General features: G+C 41.7%; 1 protein-coding gene across 2 annotated transcripts in view; it reads left to right on the plus strand.

Moving 5' to 3' along the window:
* Window positions 1-15,421, plus strand: part of CDYL (chromodomain Y like) — a 145,166-nt gene extending 129,745 nt beyond the window's left edge. The window contains exons 5-7 of one of the 2 annotated variants that reach the window (XM_028511856.2): window positions 2,872-3,082; window positions 12,843-12,986; window positions 14,155-15,421. In XM_028511856.2, coding sequence (XP_028367657.1) covers window positions 2,872-3,082; window positions 12,843-12,986; window positions 14,155-14,313 — 514 coding nt within the window. In that variant the 3' untranslated portion in view covers window positions 14,314-15,421. The remainder of the gene's footprint in view (window positions 1-2,871; window positions 3,083-12,842; window positions 12,987-14,154) is intronic. The other variant, XM_036026516.1, reaches the window with a different exon arrangement.
* The last annotated feature ends 449 nt before the right edge of the window (window positions 15,422-15,870 follow it).

Consider the following 15,870-nt stretch of genomic DNA (forward strand, 5'->3'; position numbering starts at 1 on the left):
AAATTGTTGGTGATAACCAGTTTGCAAATAAGTTGTAATAAAAATATTTAACATATTAGTGATAAGTCTTCAAGAACTGAAAGACAAGGTGCCTTCTCTCCCCAGAAGGAAGGCATCTTCTGCCAATACAAAGTGAGATGATGACAGACTGGGGGAACAAGGCCAGTGAGTAAACATGCCCCTAGAACCTGATTTCTCTGTTTAGTCCTACTTTGTATAATATATTCAAAATGAGGGAGAGCTCAGCTGAGACACAGTAGTGAACTATTACAACATCAGATTCTAGTTGTCTCATTTTCCCCAAACAAGTCTTAGAGTATTGTTTTTATGTGATTTTCTAACTTTTTGGTGATGTCTGTAAAGCCATAAGTGTTCTTCAGAAGAATGGATAGAATTTTGATTTTGTTTAATTATGTCTTTTAAAACTCACTTGTGGCAAATAAAGTCTTTCTTTTCTTTTCTGCCATACCTGGTACAGCCTTTAACTCAGTTTGCAGATAAGTCAAAGGTAGCTGAATTTAAATTCAGTATGTTGCATTGAGCACATTTAAATGTTCATGTGTCTCGATTTTAAGTTTTAAAATAACTTGTAAAAGAAAAGAGAACAGGTTCTCTGAATGCTGGCCTCCTGAGAGCTTCATCCCCAGGCCTGAAGACAGCTCCCACCTCCCTACCTCTGGTAGTGGGGTGGCTTCATAGAGCACACCTGACTAAGCTTTTGTGACTCTGGGAAGTTTATACCAAACAGAAAACTATTTTTATAAATTTTGTTTTGTTTGTGTATTCTTAAACAAAACCAGTTTTCTCTGGACCATGCTCATTTCTGGCATGTCAGAGCTCACACTCCAGAATGGTCAGGCTGTGTTCTCTGGAAAGGGCAAATGGCCTTCACTCCAGAGGGTGCTGGCTAATGTATACCCTTCTCAGAAACAGTGGTGCTTTCGGATTAAGTTATCATTCCCAGAAAAATTAAAATAGAATCATTTGGGTTAGGGGGAGAGAAAACACAGCTCCAAGAATATTTCTCCAGCTTGTTAAAAATACAAGCTTTGATTTTGCGATATCTATTTTAGAAGCAAACTTTTTTCTTTTACCCAAACATGTAAAATGAGAGAAAACACTGCTGTGTGGCATAATTAATTCCTTTTACCATTTCTCTATCAAATTTATTACACTATTTTTATCTCTCTTTTTCCATGTTAACCATCCCATTCGTAGTTTCTAGATGTTTTATATGAGGCAAATGAAAGTGGAGAGACATTCTTTGAAAATGAATGTACCTTATATTGTGGAAATGAATTCAGCAGTTTTCTTGTCAAAGTCATCAGTAACTAAGAAAATATATTTCCGTCATGTATACTGACCCAAAATCCTCAAAAGGTGGTAAAACTGAAGTATTTCTGTAGGTTGTCTACAATTATTCCAAGCCCCTATTTAAAAGGTTGTATGCCTCTCTTTGTATCATTAAAAGCCATTGTGATCTTTATACCAGTACCTCAGGGTCTCTCATTTAGAAAGTCTTAGTGCAACTCATTCATTCACATGAGTTTATTTTCACTAAATGTAAATCTCCAGCAAACCTTGGTGGACCTCAAGGGCCAGGCTGAGGTGTGTGGCTATGGGCTCCTTTGAGAACAGTTCCTGGAGCTAGATTTACAAACTGCCAGATTTTGCGGTCCTTCCTTTCCCCTGTTACACACCACCACCACCCCAACTGCCCTCCTCCAAAAAATCAAATGTGACCCTTACGTCTGGGGGCAGGGGGTGGGAGGGTGGCATTAAGATGCCAAATCACGGTTTTCAAAGATAATCTGAAGATTGCTCTAGCTTTTAAATTTCTGGATGGTAGAGAGCACCCAGATTGTTACTTTTGATTTTTGGTACCAAAGATAGAATTTAGAATTCTGTAATTCTAATCTAGAATTCAGGCTGCCTCAAAGGAATTATTTGGTATTTATTTTGGTGTTGTTTTCCTTTTCTTCATCATGTTAAAGCATAACTGAAGCAACCTCTGAGCGTAAAATGGGATTCTAGTGGGGAATAGAAGATGCACATTCCCAGTATGAGGTGGCACCAGTCTAGCCTAAATTAAAAAGCAACCCGGAATCCTAAAACAAATCTAAAAACAGTCTTGGCTCGGTTTTATAGAAATCCACATACTCTGTGAAGGCCACCCTACCCTCAGTCTTGCTCTCCTTTGAAACCCTGCTGTAATTGTATTCTGCAGCACTCAGTGGAATACAAAATGGTGTCTGTGATTTCTGCTCTTATTTGAATCTTGTATTTTAAACCAGCCCGTAAGCTTCTTGTCTTTACATCCCCCAGCACATTCATTCTAGTTCTGTATAAATTCAGGAAATATCTGTTTCCAAATAACCCGTGAGCTGTCTAAAATCACATATCAAGTTCAGATCCCAGCCTTGTAGTTTCTGTCCCCAATCCTCTAGTCTTTGTTCAAACCTGAGCAATGTTAATAGTATGCCCTATGCCAGGTTTTCTCTGGAAGAGCTTCTAGATTGGTCTTCTGAAACTCCTGGTGTTTGTTGGGCTTCTTTTGTCTTTAAGGAAGGAAGGCTGAGGAAACAGACATATTGGTCATAGAGCCCCGCTGCAGATACAAGAGCAGCCTCTGGCTGTATGTATATTATTTGTGTTCTTCACATAAGTCCTGTGGCAACAGCCACTTCTGATGTGGCAGCCAGTGTGTCATTAAGCCTTTATAACACATAGGGAAGGCCTTCAATGAATCTCAACTCAAAATTATTTCCATGGAGTTTTCATCTTGGTAAATAGAATTCTGTAACAGTGGATTTTTTTTGTTGCTCAACTACATAATATTTTAAGTAATTCCCCATTTATCTTTCATTTTAGAAACTTCGTGAATACTTTCATTCAGTTTAAGAAGCCTATTATTGTAGCAGTAAATGGCCCAGCCATTGGACTAGGAGCATCCATATTGCCTCTTTGTGATGTGGTTTGGGCCAATGAAAAGGCTTGGTTTCAAACACCCTATACTACCTTCGGACAGAGTCCAGATGGCTGTTCCACCGTTATGTTTCCCAAGATTATGGGAGGAGCATCTGTGAGTAGTACCTCTTTTTTAAAAAATAATTATAGAAACTTCCTGAAGAAATCTTTGGTTATTGGTTTTCTGAATATATACAGTGTGTCATTCTGTGGGGACTTTTCATCAGTTCTTGCTCATTAACTTACATTCTTAGTTTATGAAATCACACAAGATTTTCATATTAGTTCATAGAACATTTATTGGCACTGTTTTACATCATTTCCTAGAGAGAAGGACCTTATTCAGTGAGGAATCTAGATCTTCTCATAATTAACACTGATATCCACTGTTAGTGAATACCCATACAACAGAGTTTGCACTTGAAAGGTGTTTCGTTCCCTAAAAGCTACTCTTTTAAAGTGAAAGGAAGAGTCACGCGTCTCACTTTAAATCAGAAGATAAAAATTTAAGCAAGGCATGTTGAAAGCCCAGAGAGAAAGCCCTCTCTTCCACCAGTTGGCCAAGTTGTGAATGCAAATGAAAAGTTCTAGAAGGAAATTAACGGGGCCACTTCAGTGAACATATGAATGACAAAAAATCAAAATAGACTTATTACTAATGTGTAGGAAGTTTAGTGGGTTCTGGATAAAAAATCAAACCAGCTGTAACATTCCTTTAAGCTGAAGCCCAATCCAGAGTAAAGCCCTAACACTCTTCAGTTTCATGAAGGCTGAGAGAGGAGAGGAAGCTCCAGAAGAAAAGTTTGAAGGTAGCAGAGGGGTTGGTTCATGAAGTTTATCTCCACAATATAAAAGTACAAGGCAAAGCAACAAGTGCTGATTCAGAAGCTGTAGGAAGTTATCCGGAAGATGTAGCTAAGAAGGCTAATGAAGGCAACTACACCAAGCAACAGATTTTCATTGTAGATGAAACAGCCTTATATTGGAGGAAGATGCCATCTAAGGCTTTCATAGCTACAGGAGCAGTCAGTGCCTGGCTTCAAAGTACAGGCTGACTCTCTTGTTAAGGGCTAAGGCAGCTGTGACTTTCAGTTAAAGCCAATGTTCATTTATCACTCCAAAAATTCCTTGGAACCTTAGTAATTACACTATATTTGCTCAACTTGTACCCTTTAAATGGAACAATAAAGCCTAGAAAATAGCACTTTTTACAACATGGTTTACTGAATATGTCAAGCCCACTGTGGAGACCTACTGCTTAAAAAAATTTTTTTTCTTGCAAAACAATTCTGCTTATTGACAATGTACTTAGTCAACCAAAAGCTCTGATGGAGATGTACAACAAAATTAATGTTGTTTCATGCCTACTAATACCATTCTACAGCGCATGGACTAAGGTGTAATTTTGGTTTTCAGGTCTTATTATTTAAGAAACACATTTGGTAAGGCTATATAGCAACCATACAAAGAAAACTGAAACCTTCTGGAAAAGATTCACCATTCTAAATGCCATTAAAAACATTAATGATTCAGGGGAAGAGGTCAAAATAATAGTATTAACAGGGATTTGCAAGAAGTTGACTGGATGACTTTGGAGGGGTTCAAGACTTCAGTGGAGGAAGTAACTGCAAATGCGCAAATATCAAGAGAACTAGAAGTGGAGTCTGAAGACGTGTCTGAACTGCTGCAGTCTCCTGACAAAACTTGAACGGATAAGGAGTTGCTCTTATGGGTGAGCAAAGAAAGTGGTTTCTTGAGATGAAGTATACTTCTGCTGATGATGCTGTGAAGATTGTTGAAATGACAACAAAGAATTTAGAATATCACATGAACGTAGTTGGTAAAGCAGCAACAGAGTTTGAGATTTTCTCCAATTTTGAAAGAAGTTCAACAGTGGGTAAAATGCTGTTAAATAGTATTGCATGCCACAGAGAAATTGATTCATTCATGAACAGAACAGTCAGTCTTCTGTGGCAGACATTATTCTTGTCTTAAGAAATTGCCACAGTCTTCAGCAACCACCACTCTGACCAGTCAGCACCCATCAATATTTAGACAAAATCCTACATCAGCAAAAAAGTTAATGGCTTGCTGAAGGCTCAGAGATGATGGTTGGCTGTTTTGTTTTTTGTTTTTCAATAAAGTGTTTTTAAATTAAGGTATGTGCGTTGTTTTGGGTTACAGTACAATATACTATTGTACATTGTTTCACTTGTTTTAGACATATGCTATTGCACACTTAATAGACTACAGTATAGTATAAACATAATTTTTATATGCATTGGGAAACCAAAAACTTTGTGTGAATCTCTTTATTGAGATGTTTGCTTTATTGTGATGATCTGGAACCAAATCTCCAATATCTCAGAGGTATTTCTGTAATGTCACCAGAAGCAGATACTAAGGTACAGTTTGGCATGTAGGAAAACTGTTAGGTAGCCAACAGCTGTTGAAGGGATAGGGGAGAAGTCAAACTGTGAGGCTGGCCTGACAAAACTCCAGCCACCCCATTGGGGCTTCAGAGTATAGGTGGTATCAGTAGTTGTCCCACAGTGGACCAGAATGGCTGATGGATCTATGTCCATCATCACTGAATGTGGGCTGTTGGAGAAGTGTGTTGTGTCAGCGGACCAGTGGCTCCTCTGCAGTAGAGGAAGTCCCCACAGGAGCTAACAGCTGTCTGCTGGTGACACTGCCAGCAGCTGGGGCAGCAAGACCTCCTTTGTAGCTGTTATCACAGAACGTCCGTGTGTCCACCCCTTGTCCCTTTGGATCTGCCTCTTCATATAGTGTGGGGGCAGCTCCTCCAGGTTCTAGAGGCCCCTCTTCCTGGGGGAGACTTAGAGGAGGAGGATTAGACAGTGATGACTGTTGCAGGCAAGAACCACCTGGATGTTCAAGTTATGATGAGAAAAAGGATGTTTTCATCTTTTCATTACTTATGATGGAGAAAAGTGACTTTCAAGTGAAGAAGCCTGAAGGTACCACCTTACTAGTAATTGGAGTTCACCAGAAATAAGACCTATCCCTCAAGGCGTGTTCTCATGTGCTGCCCTGAGAATGACATGGCGTCATTCTGGTGGAGTCCTGCCAGAGGTGCATCACCTCGGTCTCACCCTGGGAGTGCCAGACAAGCCTGGGTTGTGGCCCAGTCTGTGGATCCTGAGGTGAGCCCTCCGAAAGTGCCAGGGTCAGAGAATTCACCCAAAGACCGAAAAACTGTAACAGACTGCAGGGACCAAGGCGACTTGACAGCTCCGTGCAGTGTGCCTTCCTTGGGTCAGAGAAATGACAGCAGTGGGAAGACTGGCAACGTTTGTGCAGGGTTTGTAGCTTTCTTTCTAGTGTTGTGTCAATGGGAATTTTATGGTTTTGATCACTGTAAAATGTGATATATTATGTTAAATGTTGCGGAGAGCTGGGTGATAGGTTGCCAAGAACTCTCTGTACTACTTTTGTAATTTTTCAATAAGTCTAAAGTTACTCCTGAAAAAGAAAGTTCAAAATAAAGAAATGTAAAAGAAGAGAGGGTTTAATATGACGAACTGCAGCCGCCTTGCCATAGCTGGTGTCAGTCCTCCCTCACCCTCACACCATCCCCTCCTGCTTTAGACCATCCCCCTCACCACCTCTGCTGGCCTCAGTGGCTGTCCTGGTGGTAAGACACTGGTACCTAACAGCACAGAAGCCTGGTTATTGTGTCCTGCTGAGCTGGGGTTGGCATGGGAGGGGAGAAGCTCCTGGTGGGTCCCAGGATTCCACAAATCCCCTCCCTCCCTGGTGGCCCTGGGCTCAGAGACACCAAGTGCTCAGGCAATGATTATTTTGAGTTCACTGGGACCCTTACTGTGTCCGCTGGCCAAATGTGCCCCCTCTGGGAGAGCGAAGCGCAGAGATGCGAGGAGAGGAAACACAGTGTCCCTCACTAAGTAGATCATCGGCAAGTGCGGCCACTCCTGCTTCCACCCCTTGTTTCCCAGGCCTGTGTCTTCTTCCTGTTGTGGACATGATACAATATCAAGGTCTTTGCACTGTGTGCACTGTGATTTGGAAGACAGTGCCCATCCCCATGGAGTGCACCCGCCAGCCAGTGCTCCACTTAATATCTCCAGTCATCTCGGTGCTTCATCAGCACAGCAGCTTCTGCAGGTGTTAGATGTGACTCTGGCCATGGTCCTCTCTTGTACTTTTCTTTGCTGTGAGGGGAATTTTCTGGTCTGGTGGTGTGCTCTGTGGCATCTCATGCCAGTGGTCCGGAACACCCCATAAGCCTCAGAGTGGGGCTGCCTGGAGACCTGCAAGCAGGAATGCAGACCCAAACCCAGAATAAGCCTGTGTTCCTGTGCAAGCGGTCAACTTGTGCTCGATGGGGTGGTCTCAGGAATGTTTCTGCGCAGGTAGCTTGGCTTGGTGTCTGCTACTGGAAGGCCTCGTGCACAGCCACAGCAGTAGCTAAATCAGCCTTGGCAAGTTCAGAGCCCATGCCTTTGGACTCCAGCACTGAGGTGGCCAGCAACCAAGACTGGCTGATGTCACCTTTCTACTGTAGTTTAGTCTTTCTGGTGGACACTGACATGGCTTAGCCATCTATACTCTTTTTCCAGTCACATATCTACATGCCTCTACCCCATACTTCTGTGTCCCAATTTTCTAGGCCCCTGACAAGCCAGCTAAACCATTCACCACTGACCTGGTCACTGTGGATTTTTAACCCTGATCAACTTATACACCAGGTGAATGACAGACACATCCCCCTTTCAGAGCCTTTCTTTACCATGTTCTTTGGTGCCGGCCCACCCATAAACCAAGCTCGATCACAGGGGATGCCTGTTCAGCCATAGGTGGTAACTGAGGCGGGGCACTGGTACAGCAGTGGGGGGTGATGTGTGGGTTTAGGCCACCTCACCTGTGCTCTCTGGTGTTTGTGTTTGATCCCAGCTGTGCTTCTGCCACTGGCCCTGCCTGACCATTAGACCTTGATGGGCCTGACAGAACTCAGCTTGTGGTGGACATTTCCCTTGGTGTCTCATGGTCAGGTGTTCTATCTCTACAGGCCCAGTAAGCACACGAGAATTGGCTTTTTAAAAGGCATATACTTCTCTGTTAGAAAGCACAGTCTTGCTTCAGAATCCTAGGGACTTGCACTGAGATCATCCCTGTGGCATTTGCCATAAGTTCTTCGAGACATCTTGTCCCACCCTCTCCAGTGTCGGCCACAGCAGTTTTGGTATTTCAGCTCCACTTAGCTTGGTCCATTACTACTTTCTCCATGTATCTAGAAGCCATCCCAAGTGCCACACTGTCTCCTGGGGGACACTTGGCCAGCACATTAAATCTTGTAGTTTAAGAGAGTTCCCTCATCACTGGGCTCCCCTGTTCAACTCTGTGGTTTGCCCCCTGGTCACAAACCCTCAAAATCCAATCTCTTGTCCTCTCCCAGCTCCACCAGCATTTTCTGGCCATGTCATGTGGCTTTTCTGGGGGTGGAAGTTAGTTACAGGCCTAATAGCCAAGAGAGGAGATGGGCAGGGTTTAAAGGAATGGATACTGCCTTAGAGAGATTTATGCATTGTCTTTAAGCAAGGGGGGCATACTTGTTCTTAATAGGGACGAGGGGGCCATTTATGCAGGCTCAGGGGTCAGAGGAGTCTAGGGTTCAGTGTTTGGGGGCATCAACCCAGAAGTCCCCATTCTACATTTATCCTTCTCACACAGTCAGACCTTCTGTGTGTGGGTAATCAACCTTGTCTGGAGCTTGGTCACTCTGACTAATGAGTTCTGGGTCTGGGTGTCTGTCACCACTTTCTCTTTCTCTGCCATCTTGCTACCTGGGAACCCCTCTGCTTGTGTCTGTAGCAACTGGCAGTTACTGTCCCATCACCTGTGAGAATTTTAGCACTTCCTAGTCCAGGAAGTTCTTCAATGCCGACCAGCTAGGGAACAATAAATCCTTTTTATCATTGCTTTTGCTGCCACCTGTCACAAGGTAATTTCTACAGAGGCAGAGGTCGAGTGGATTATGGCAAGCAGGACATGGATTAGGTGCCAACTTCTGTGGCAGGGCAGAGAGGAGGCAGGATTGGGTAGAGGGTGAAGGTGAGCTGTCTTGCAACTCTGGTAAAGCCTTAGCCGAGCCCATGGGGGGATCTGGGACATTGGTGTCCATCACAGTTGTGCCAGGTGCCTTCACTTCACTCATCCATTGGATATAGCAGCCCCAAGAAGGGTCTGGCTGCTGGGCAGCAAGTACTTGCTGGGCCATGGGGTGTGAGTGACATACCTGTGTTCACCCTCAGTGGTCTCTGTTTTTTATAGGTGAAGTGTGGACATGTCTAGGTTGTCTGTCTTGTTTTCACTGCACTGCACACCCCTACCAGTACCTGAATCTAGTGGTAAAGAGTTGTTATCAAGAAAATTACTTTTAAGTTTATTTTGAGTAATTATTGTAAAATAGATTGTTTCCTAATAATTACTATATATTCAGGAAGTAAAGAATCATCATCAGTAAAATCATTTTATGCTAATTTTTAGTTACTAGAAGAGATTGAAATAATGGGGATTCTGTCCTCTCGCTGTATAATGACGTTCTGGGGCAAGTATTAAACAAACTTGATATTTAAACACATTTGGGGGAAGGCAGTTTGGAAGTGGAGCCCTTGAGCCAAATGCTGCTCAGAAAGATCCATAAGTAGCGTGACAATACCACAGAATGAATCCCTACTCTCCACTCACTCGGCTTTGACCCCACTGGGTAAGTCTTTTTATTTCTCCTTGTGATTTCCTGGTGCCACTGGAGCAGCAGTTCTTAACCAGGGCAATCTGCCCTGTCCTTCACCCCTATAGAGCACATGACAATGTCTAGAGATGGCATTGTCACAACAGAGGAGATGCCAGTGCGTAGATGTCAAGGGTTCTGCTAGCACTGTGCAACTCACAGGACATCCTCCGCATTAAAGTGTCTTTGTCCTGCCAGAATGTCTTTACTGCCCAGTTTGAAAAATCCTGTGCTAAAACTGGAGCAAAGAGCCCAAATGTTAAACAGTGTAAACTCTGCACTTTTTGGTTCAAGTATCTGACTGAAATCTCATACCTTAAACAAAATATGAAGAAACATTGTTGAGGTGAGTTGTATTGTGACAATTCTTGTTGATAGTGACTACCCAAATGATGTAGTTCTTTCCATGAGGTTTCCATGAGTATGTGCATTTCAGTAGCCTAAGGCAAGATGGAAGTTTGGTTTGGTTTTCCTCACTTGCTAAGTACAAAACTGTAGAAAGATAAGCTAAATGGGTCATTACCAGGATAAAAAAGAACGCACAGGTAAAACAAACTGGGAAAGCTATCCTTTTCTTACAGTGTGTTCTGCAGGGAGATCTTAAAGCCAAACTGCAGTCACAAGCTATGTAAGTGAGTTTAGGAATATAGTCTACTGTTGAGTCCTCCTTGCACCCAGTAACCATTTACAGAATTCCCACTCTGAGCTAGACACTGCAGAGTCATAGTCCTGTCTCAAGGACCACTCCTGAGACTGTACACTCAGGAGCCTGCCACTTGTAAGCCTGACAACTCTCAGTCCTGTGATCCTTACCCTGAGTTTATGGTGGGGGGCTCTGAGGGAGTAAGTGGCAGAGCCATTGCCAAACTGCCTCCACTAGATTTGAAGCTTCCTGATCCCTCCCACTCATGCGGGTCAGGTTTCCTCACCACACTTATTAATGTGATCTTTTTAGCTGAACTTGCCTTTGGTATTTATCATTTTTCTGCATAGTTACACTGCAACTTCTTAAAAAACAGTTGGACAATTTTTATCATATTGGGTCTTTTTGTGGGTTGTCTATATTTAATCCCTTGTTCAGTTGGCCATCTTGGAATAAAATGGCAGCTAATAAATTTCTCAATGACCGTATGTTTGCAAATCTATTTAGAAAGAAGTTCAAAACCTCTCATTTTAAAACTATTGGAAATTAAGTGTATAAGAACATGCCCATTCAGCTTCAGTGTATTTAACCCTACTGATCTTACCGAGGGAATTTTAAAATTTCTCATAATAGTTTTACTTGATAACTATACCTTAAACCAGCTCACTTCCTGTACTTATGTGAGAAAACATTAACAACCTTAAGTTGGTCCCACCATTCATACTTTTGGGTACGTTCAGAAATATCCTGCACATCCAGCCATCTGAGATAGAGAAAACTGAGTAAGGAAAGAATCTCCAGTTACAGTCAATTGGGAGTTAGCTGAGTTCTAAAAGGTGGGAGATGGGCTGTGAGGACAACTCTCAGCACTGGAGGACAAGATTATTCTGTTTGGCTACCGGCCCCAGCTGCCTGGCACCAAGCCTGAGACAGTCAAGAAAAGGGAATGAAAGAAGAGAAGAGAGGTGGGACTGTAAATTGACCTATGGGTGACCAAAAAAAAATTTTTTTTCAAAGAAATGACTGGGAAAAAAACAGAGGGACCCATGGAGGCACTGGAGAAGAAATACAGGAAGGATACTTGCTCTTCATTACTACCCAAGCTAAGACTTTGTAGTTCAAGTTTCTCTTGAGAACACACTTAGACACTCAACCTAGTGATACATTCATGGTGCTGTCTTTACTGTGTGTTCAAAGTAAAAGAAATACAAATAAGGAAGTAAGAATTCTCTGTCACTATAAAGCACTTCCCACTAATCATTTCATCAGGAAATCTGGTTACCTTTTTCGTTGCATTTGGATCTGCCTTTAGAAGAACTATCTGAATGGCTAACCGGCTTCAGTTTGGTACTAAAGTGAGTCCTGAGTGTTAGGATCCTTACACTACTTGTTCTGAAGACCTTGTTTTCCATCTCTGCCTGTGCTGAAATAAATGGTGGTGAACCTGCTTTGCAAGCTCTCTTGTGTGTACTGTAAACTGCATTTCACATGCAAGTAGCTATCTAGATGCATGTACAGAAAGTGCAGGTACTGTGTCAACTGAGAATTTTGGGGAAGGTTAACCATGCAAGATAGGAAGCTGTCACATTAGAATAGTGCAGAGTATTCTCCCCTTTTCTCCTCATTTAGGCATCTGTGAGCCTGGCATTGGAATGACTTAAAATCCATGCACATTGTGTCAAGACCTCAAAAGTGTGGTACAGCCCAACACAAAGTTAAAATCAACTGCATATATATATTTATATTTCTTTAAACAAAAAAAAGTGTTAACTTCCTCCATTCAGTCATGTGAACTGTAGTCAGACCCTCCTAAACAGACTACAGTAGTGGTCATGTGCAGTGCCTTTAGGCCCTGGATAGTTTCTTTCTTTAACATCTAAGCAACAAAATGTGGCCTTCCAAGTTACACTCCAGCAGGACATTCATTGCCTTTAGAACATTGTCTCTCTGCTCCTATGTTTAATAATTCCGTGACTGGTTCAGATTCCTAAAGTTGCAAATTTTCTAGCTTTGCTTATGCCTCAGTTTGCCAGGAAACTGTTTCGTGTAATAAATGAGTTCACATGTTGGAAGTTGGAAGCTGACAGAGAGAGACATGCTAGTAACTTCAATTAACAAAAAGATCTTTTCTAATTAGATTTGTTGGTTGGTTATTTGATCCTGTATTACATCATAAAACAACGCCTTTTCCCTTTTTTTTTAATCATTGGCCCATTTGCTACTCCCCATCCATGTGGTTGATTGTGCCTTGCCAGGTTTACCCTCGGTGCACAGGTTCTAGGAAGGTACACTCTGGGTGCAACCCTGGAGGGTGTAAGCAGGGAGTCACCGCCACAGCTGGTGTGTTCAAATGCCCATTCTTGGTTTGAAGTTTCAAGGGATGAATTTCTGGGTTGGATCTTCTCCACCTGCCTCCCCCTCACATTTCATATTGGTATCAACTCTGTTTCCTTTCAGGCAAATGAAATGTTGCTCAGTGGCCGTAAGCTGACAGCACAGGAAGCATGCGGGAAAGGCCTGGTGTCGCAGGTGTTCTGGCCCGGGACCTTCACCCAGGAAGTCATGGTTCGCATTAAGGAGCTTGCTTCATGCAATCCAGTTGTACGTCAAATTCATTCTGTTACATGTGTGACTTTTTTTTTTAACCATGACCTTTGTCTCCAGAGAGTGCACACATTTCCCAATATTTTCCTGAATACTCCGTGTTTGCTCCCTGCACCGCCAACTTCATGGGAAATACTGATGGGAGATGTAATGGATGCCACTGCTTCAGATCTACTTACCTTGTCCTCCCTTTGCAAATGCCCAAGAGTTAAAGGAAAGCATTTCAATTTCAAATTGAGTAATTTAAAAATACCCTGTAAAAATCAACAGAAAACATTTATATAGAGTTCCTACTGTCTTCAAAGGCCTTCCATGTACTTATTTTAGCCCCCACCACCCCCCATGGTAGACCTGATTTTTTTTTTAATAAATGATCTGGATGATATTTAATCTTCTAACAAAATTGCACTGCCAAATTATATGGTAAAATATCATTTGATACTGACTTAACTCACCTCTAAGCTAGCGATTTTCAACCAATATGCCACAGCAGGCACATTGATTGCTATAAGAATTTAAAACAAACAGTACCTAACTACATAGTCGGGGCACTGACCTCTGTTCCTTTAGACTATCCAATTAAAAAATGACAAGAGCCAACCTAGTAGCTGTCTGGTGTGACCATACCAAAAATATATTCTCCACCACCACCCCCATCGGGGGAAAAAAAAATACTTTTTTTGGTGTGCCACAGAGTTCTAGTAATTAGTTTGTGTGTGTTATGAGATGAAAAAGATTGGAAATCACTGCTCTAAGTTATCCCAAACATATGAACAACCCACATTATTAAGGTTAAATTTTGGTTGGGAAATCCCCTCAGCAGCCATTCTCAGAGTTTCTTAGAGCATCCAAAGAGCTAATGTGCAGTTCAGGCTCTGCATGGGGCCAGGCCCATTTTGATGTTGGGAAAAGGCAGGGTGTAGATAGCATAGCTGTCTTTCGAAATAGCTTTCCAACCACTTTCAAGTTGAGAATTTACCTGATACCTAGTGTGAAATACACTTCACACATATATTGTACCTGATGTATATTGTGAAAAATGTGTGGTAGTTTTTTTAATAGGCCATTGTTCAAGTTTGATAATTCCCTTCATAAACTTGGGTGAAAAGGAACCGGTGCTTCCAGACACACATCCTGCGAACTAACTGTGTGTTGTTTGGTCCAGGTACTTGAGGAATCCAAAGCACTTGTGCGCTGTAACATGAAGATGGAGTTGGAGCAGGCCAATGAGAGGGAGTGTGAAGTGCTGAAGAAAATCTGGGGCTCCGCCCAGGGGATGGACTCCATGTTAAAATACTTGCAGAGGAAGATTGATGAGTTTTGATTGGCAGGCTGCCTGCTGATGACACTGGAGTTGTAGAACAGAACATCTGGGGCTCCAAGGTGCCCTAATCCATCCTCACAGCCTGAAACAAGCTCACCCTTAGCTCATGCTTCGAAGCAGGTCTTGAAACATTCAAGCTATTTATTATCAAGGAGTTTTTAAGTACTGTAACTTTAAAATAAATAACTACAAAACTCCTTTGTCCAAACATTCGTATTTTATACTTAATATTTACACAAGTATGAAAGTATAATGGTGAGTTCTAGACTGCCCTTTGAATCTCTAATTTTTGTTATTTTTGGCTTGTACTGTATAAAAAGGGAAGTGTGGTTTGCTGGTTTGGGGTGGCAGAAAAGTCTGGGATAGTGTTTGTTTTCCTTATTTTGTCCTTCTAGAACAGACTCTAAAGAGGTACTACATGGCCTCACTTCCCCTGCCCCAAATAGAGATACAGAAGAATCTGAGATGTGCTTTTGGCTCCAAGAAGGTATACATACCTTAGATGAAAAGTCTAAATTAAAAGTAAGACTAGCCTTTTTGGATATTTCTGATAAAAAGTCCACTGATGAACATACCCGCCCCCCCCCCCCCCAAACTAAAGTATGCTTAGGATTTATGCTGAAGAAGAAAGTCGATTTGATTTTTCCTTCTTTTTTAGTTGTAATTCCAGTTTGATCCTGGGAGGAAGTGAGTGTAACTTCCATCTGCTCCACCATCTCTTGGATCCTCCCTCCTCTTTTTTAAAATGTCAGGTTCTTACCCAGTTAACATGAAGAAACCACTGTCTCTCTAGAAGAAAGCTCATTTTGCAGTATTAGTGAATCACTGAATAGCTTAAGTATGAATATCTAAGTTATAAGTTAGTCTTAGTGGGGATTTACATAGTTTCTCTGACTCTTGAAAAAATAACTACAATGCTTCTTGTTGCTGGGTGAGAAATACTACTTTATATACAATTTTGGTTTTCTATTGCAGGTATGATTGATGTATTACACCAAAAAAAGTATTTTTATGTTTATAAAGTGTATTTTTAGGTTCACTTAGAATATATTTTATTTAATAAGTTAAAATTCTTTTGGCACACTATTAAAATGCAGAAACTTCTTTTTTTAAAAAAGAACTACCTTATATTCACCGTTCAATGTTTTGGTCTCTGCTTTCATGTCTACACAATATACTGAGTACAGTACGGTGTCCAAGAGTGCCCTGTGTAAATAGACTTCGCATTCCTTTCAGGAGTGGGGACTGATTCTTGATTACAGATGCCTCTTATTAGTTAGGCTTCTGAGCTTGCAACCATATTGAATGTATGAAGAGTGAAATAAAATCAAAACCCTATTTTTGTACAGTTTTGAAGTTTATACTTAGAACCGACCACCTCTTGGCTGTGTGAAGAGCTGTACAGTGTATAAATCTGCCTTTACCTTGGATTGGTTGGTGCAGTATTTTTGCATCTGTGGGACCTACTTTTTCGTTCAGTAGTTTGAAATATATATAAACTGTACAATCTGTAAAGTTTTTATAGAATAAATATTCAGCTGTGAAAACTGGTTAAAT

This window comes from Phyllostomus discolor, chromosome 5 (genome assembly GCF_004126475.2).
Source record: "Phyllostomus discolor isolate MPI-MPIP mPhyDis1 chromosome 5, mPhyDis1.pri.v3, whole genome shotgun sequence".
Lineage (NCBI taxonomy): Eukaryota > Metazoa > Chordata > Mammalia > Chiroptera > Phyllostomidae > Phyllostomus > Phyllostomus discolor.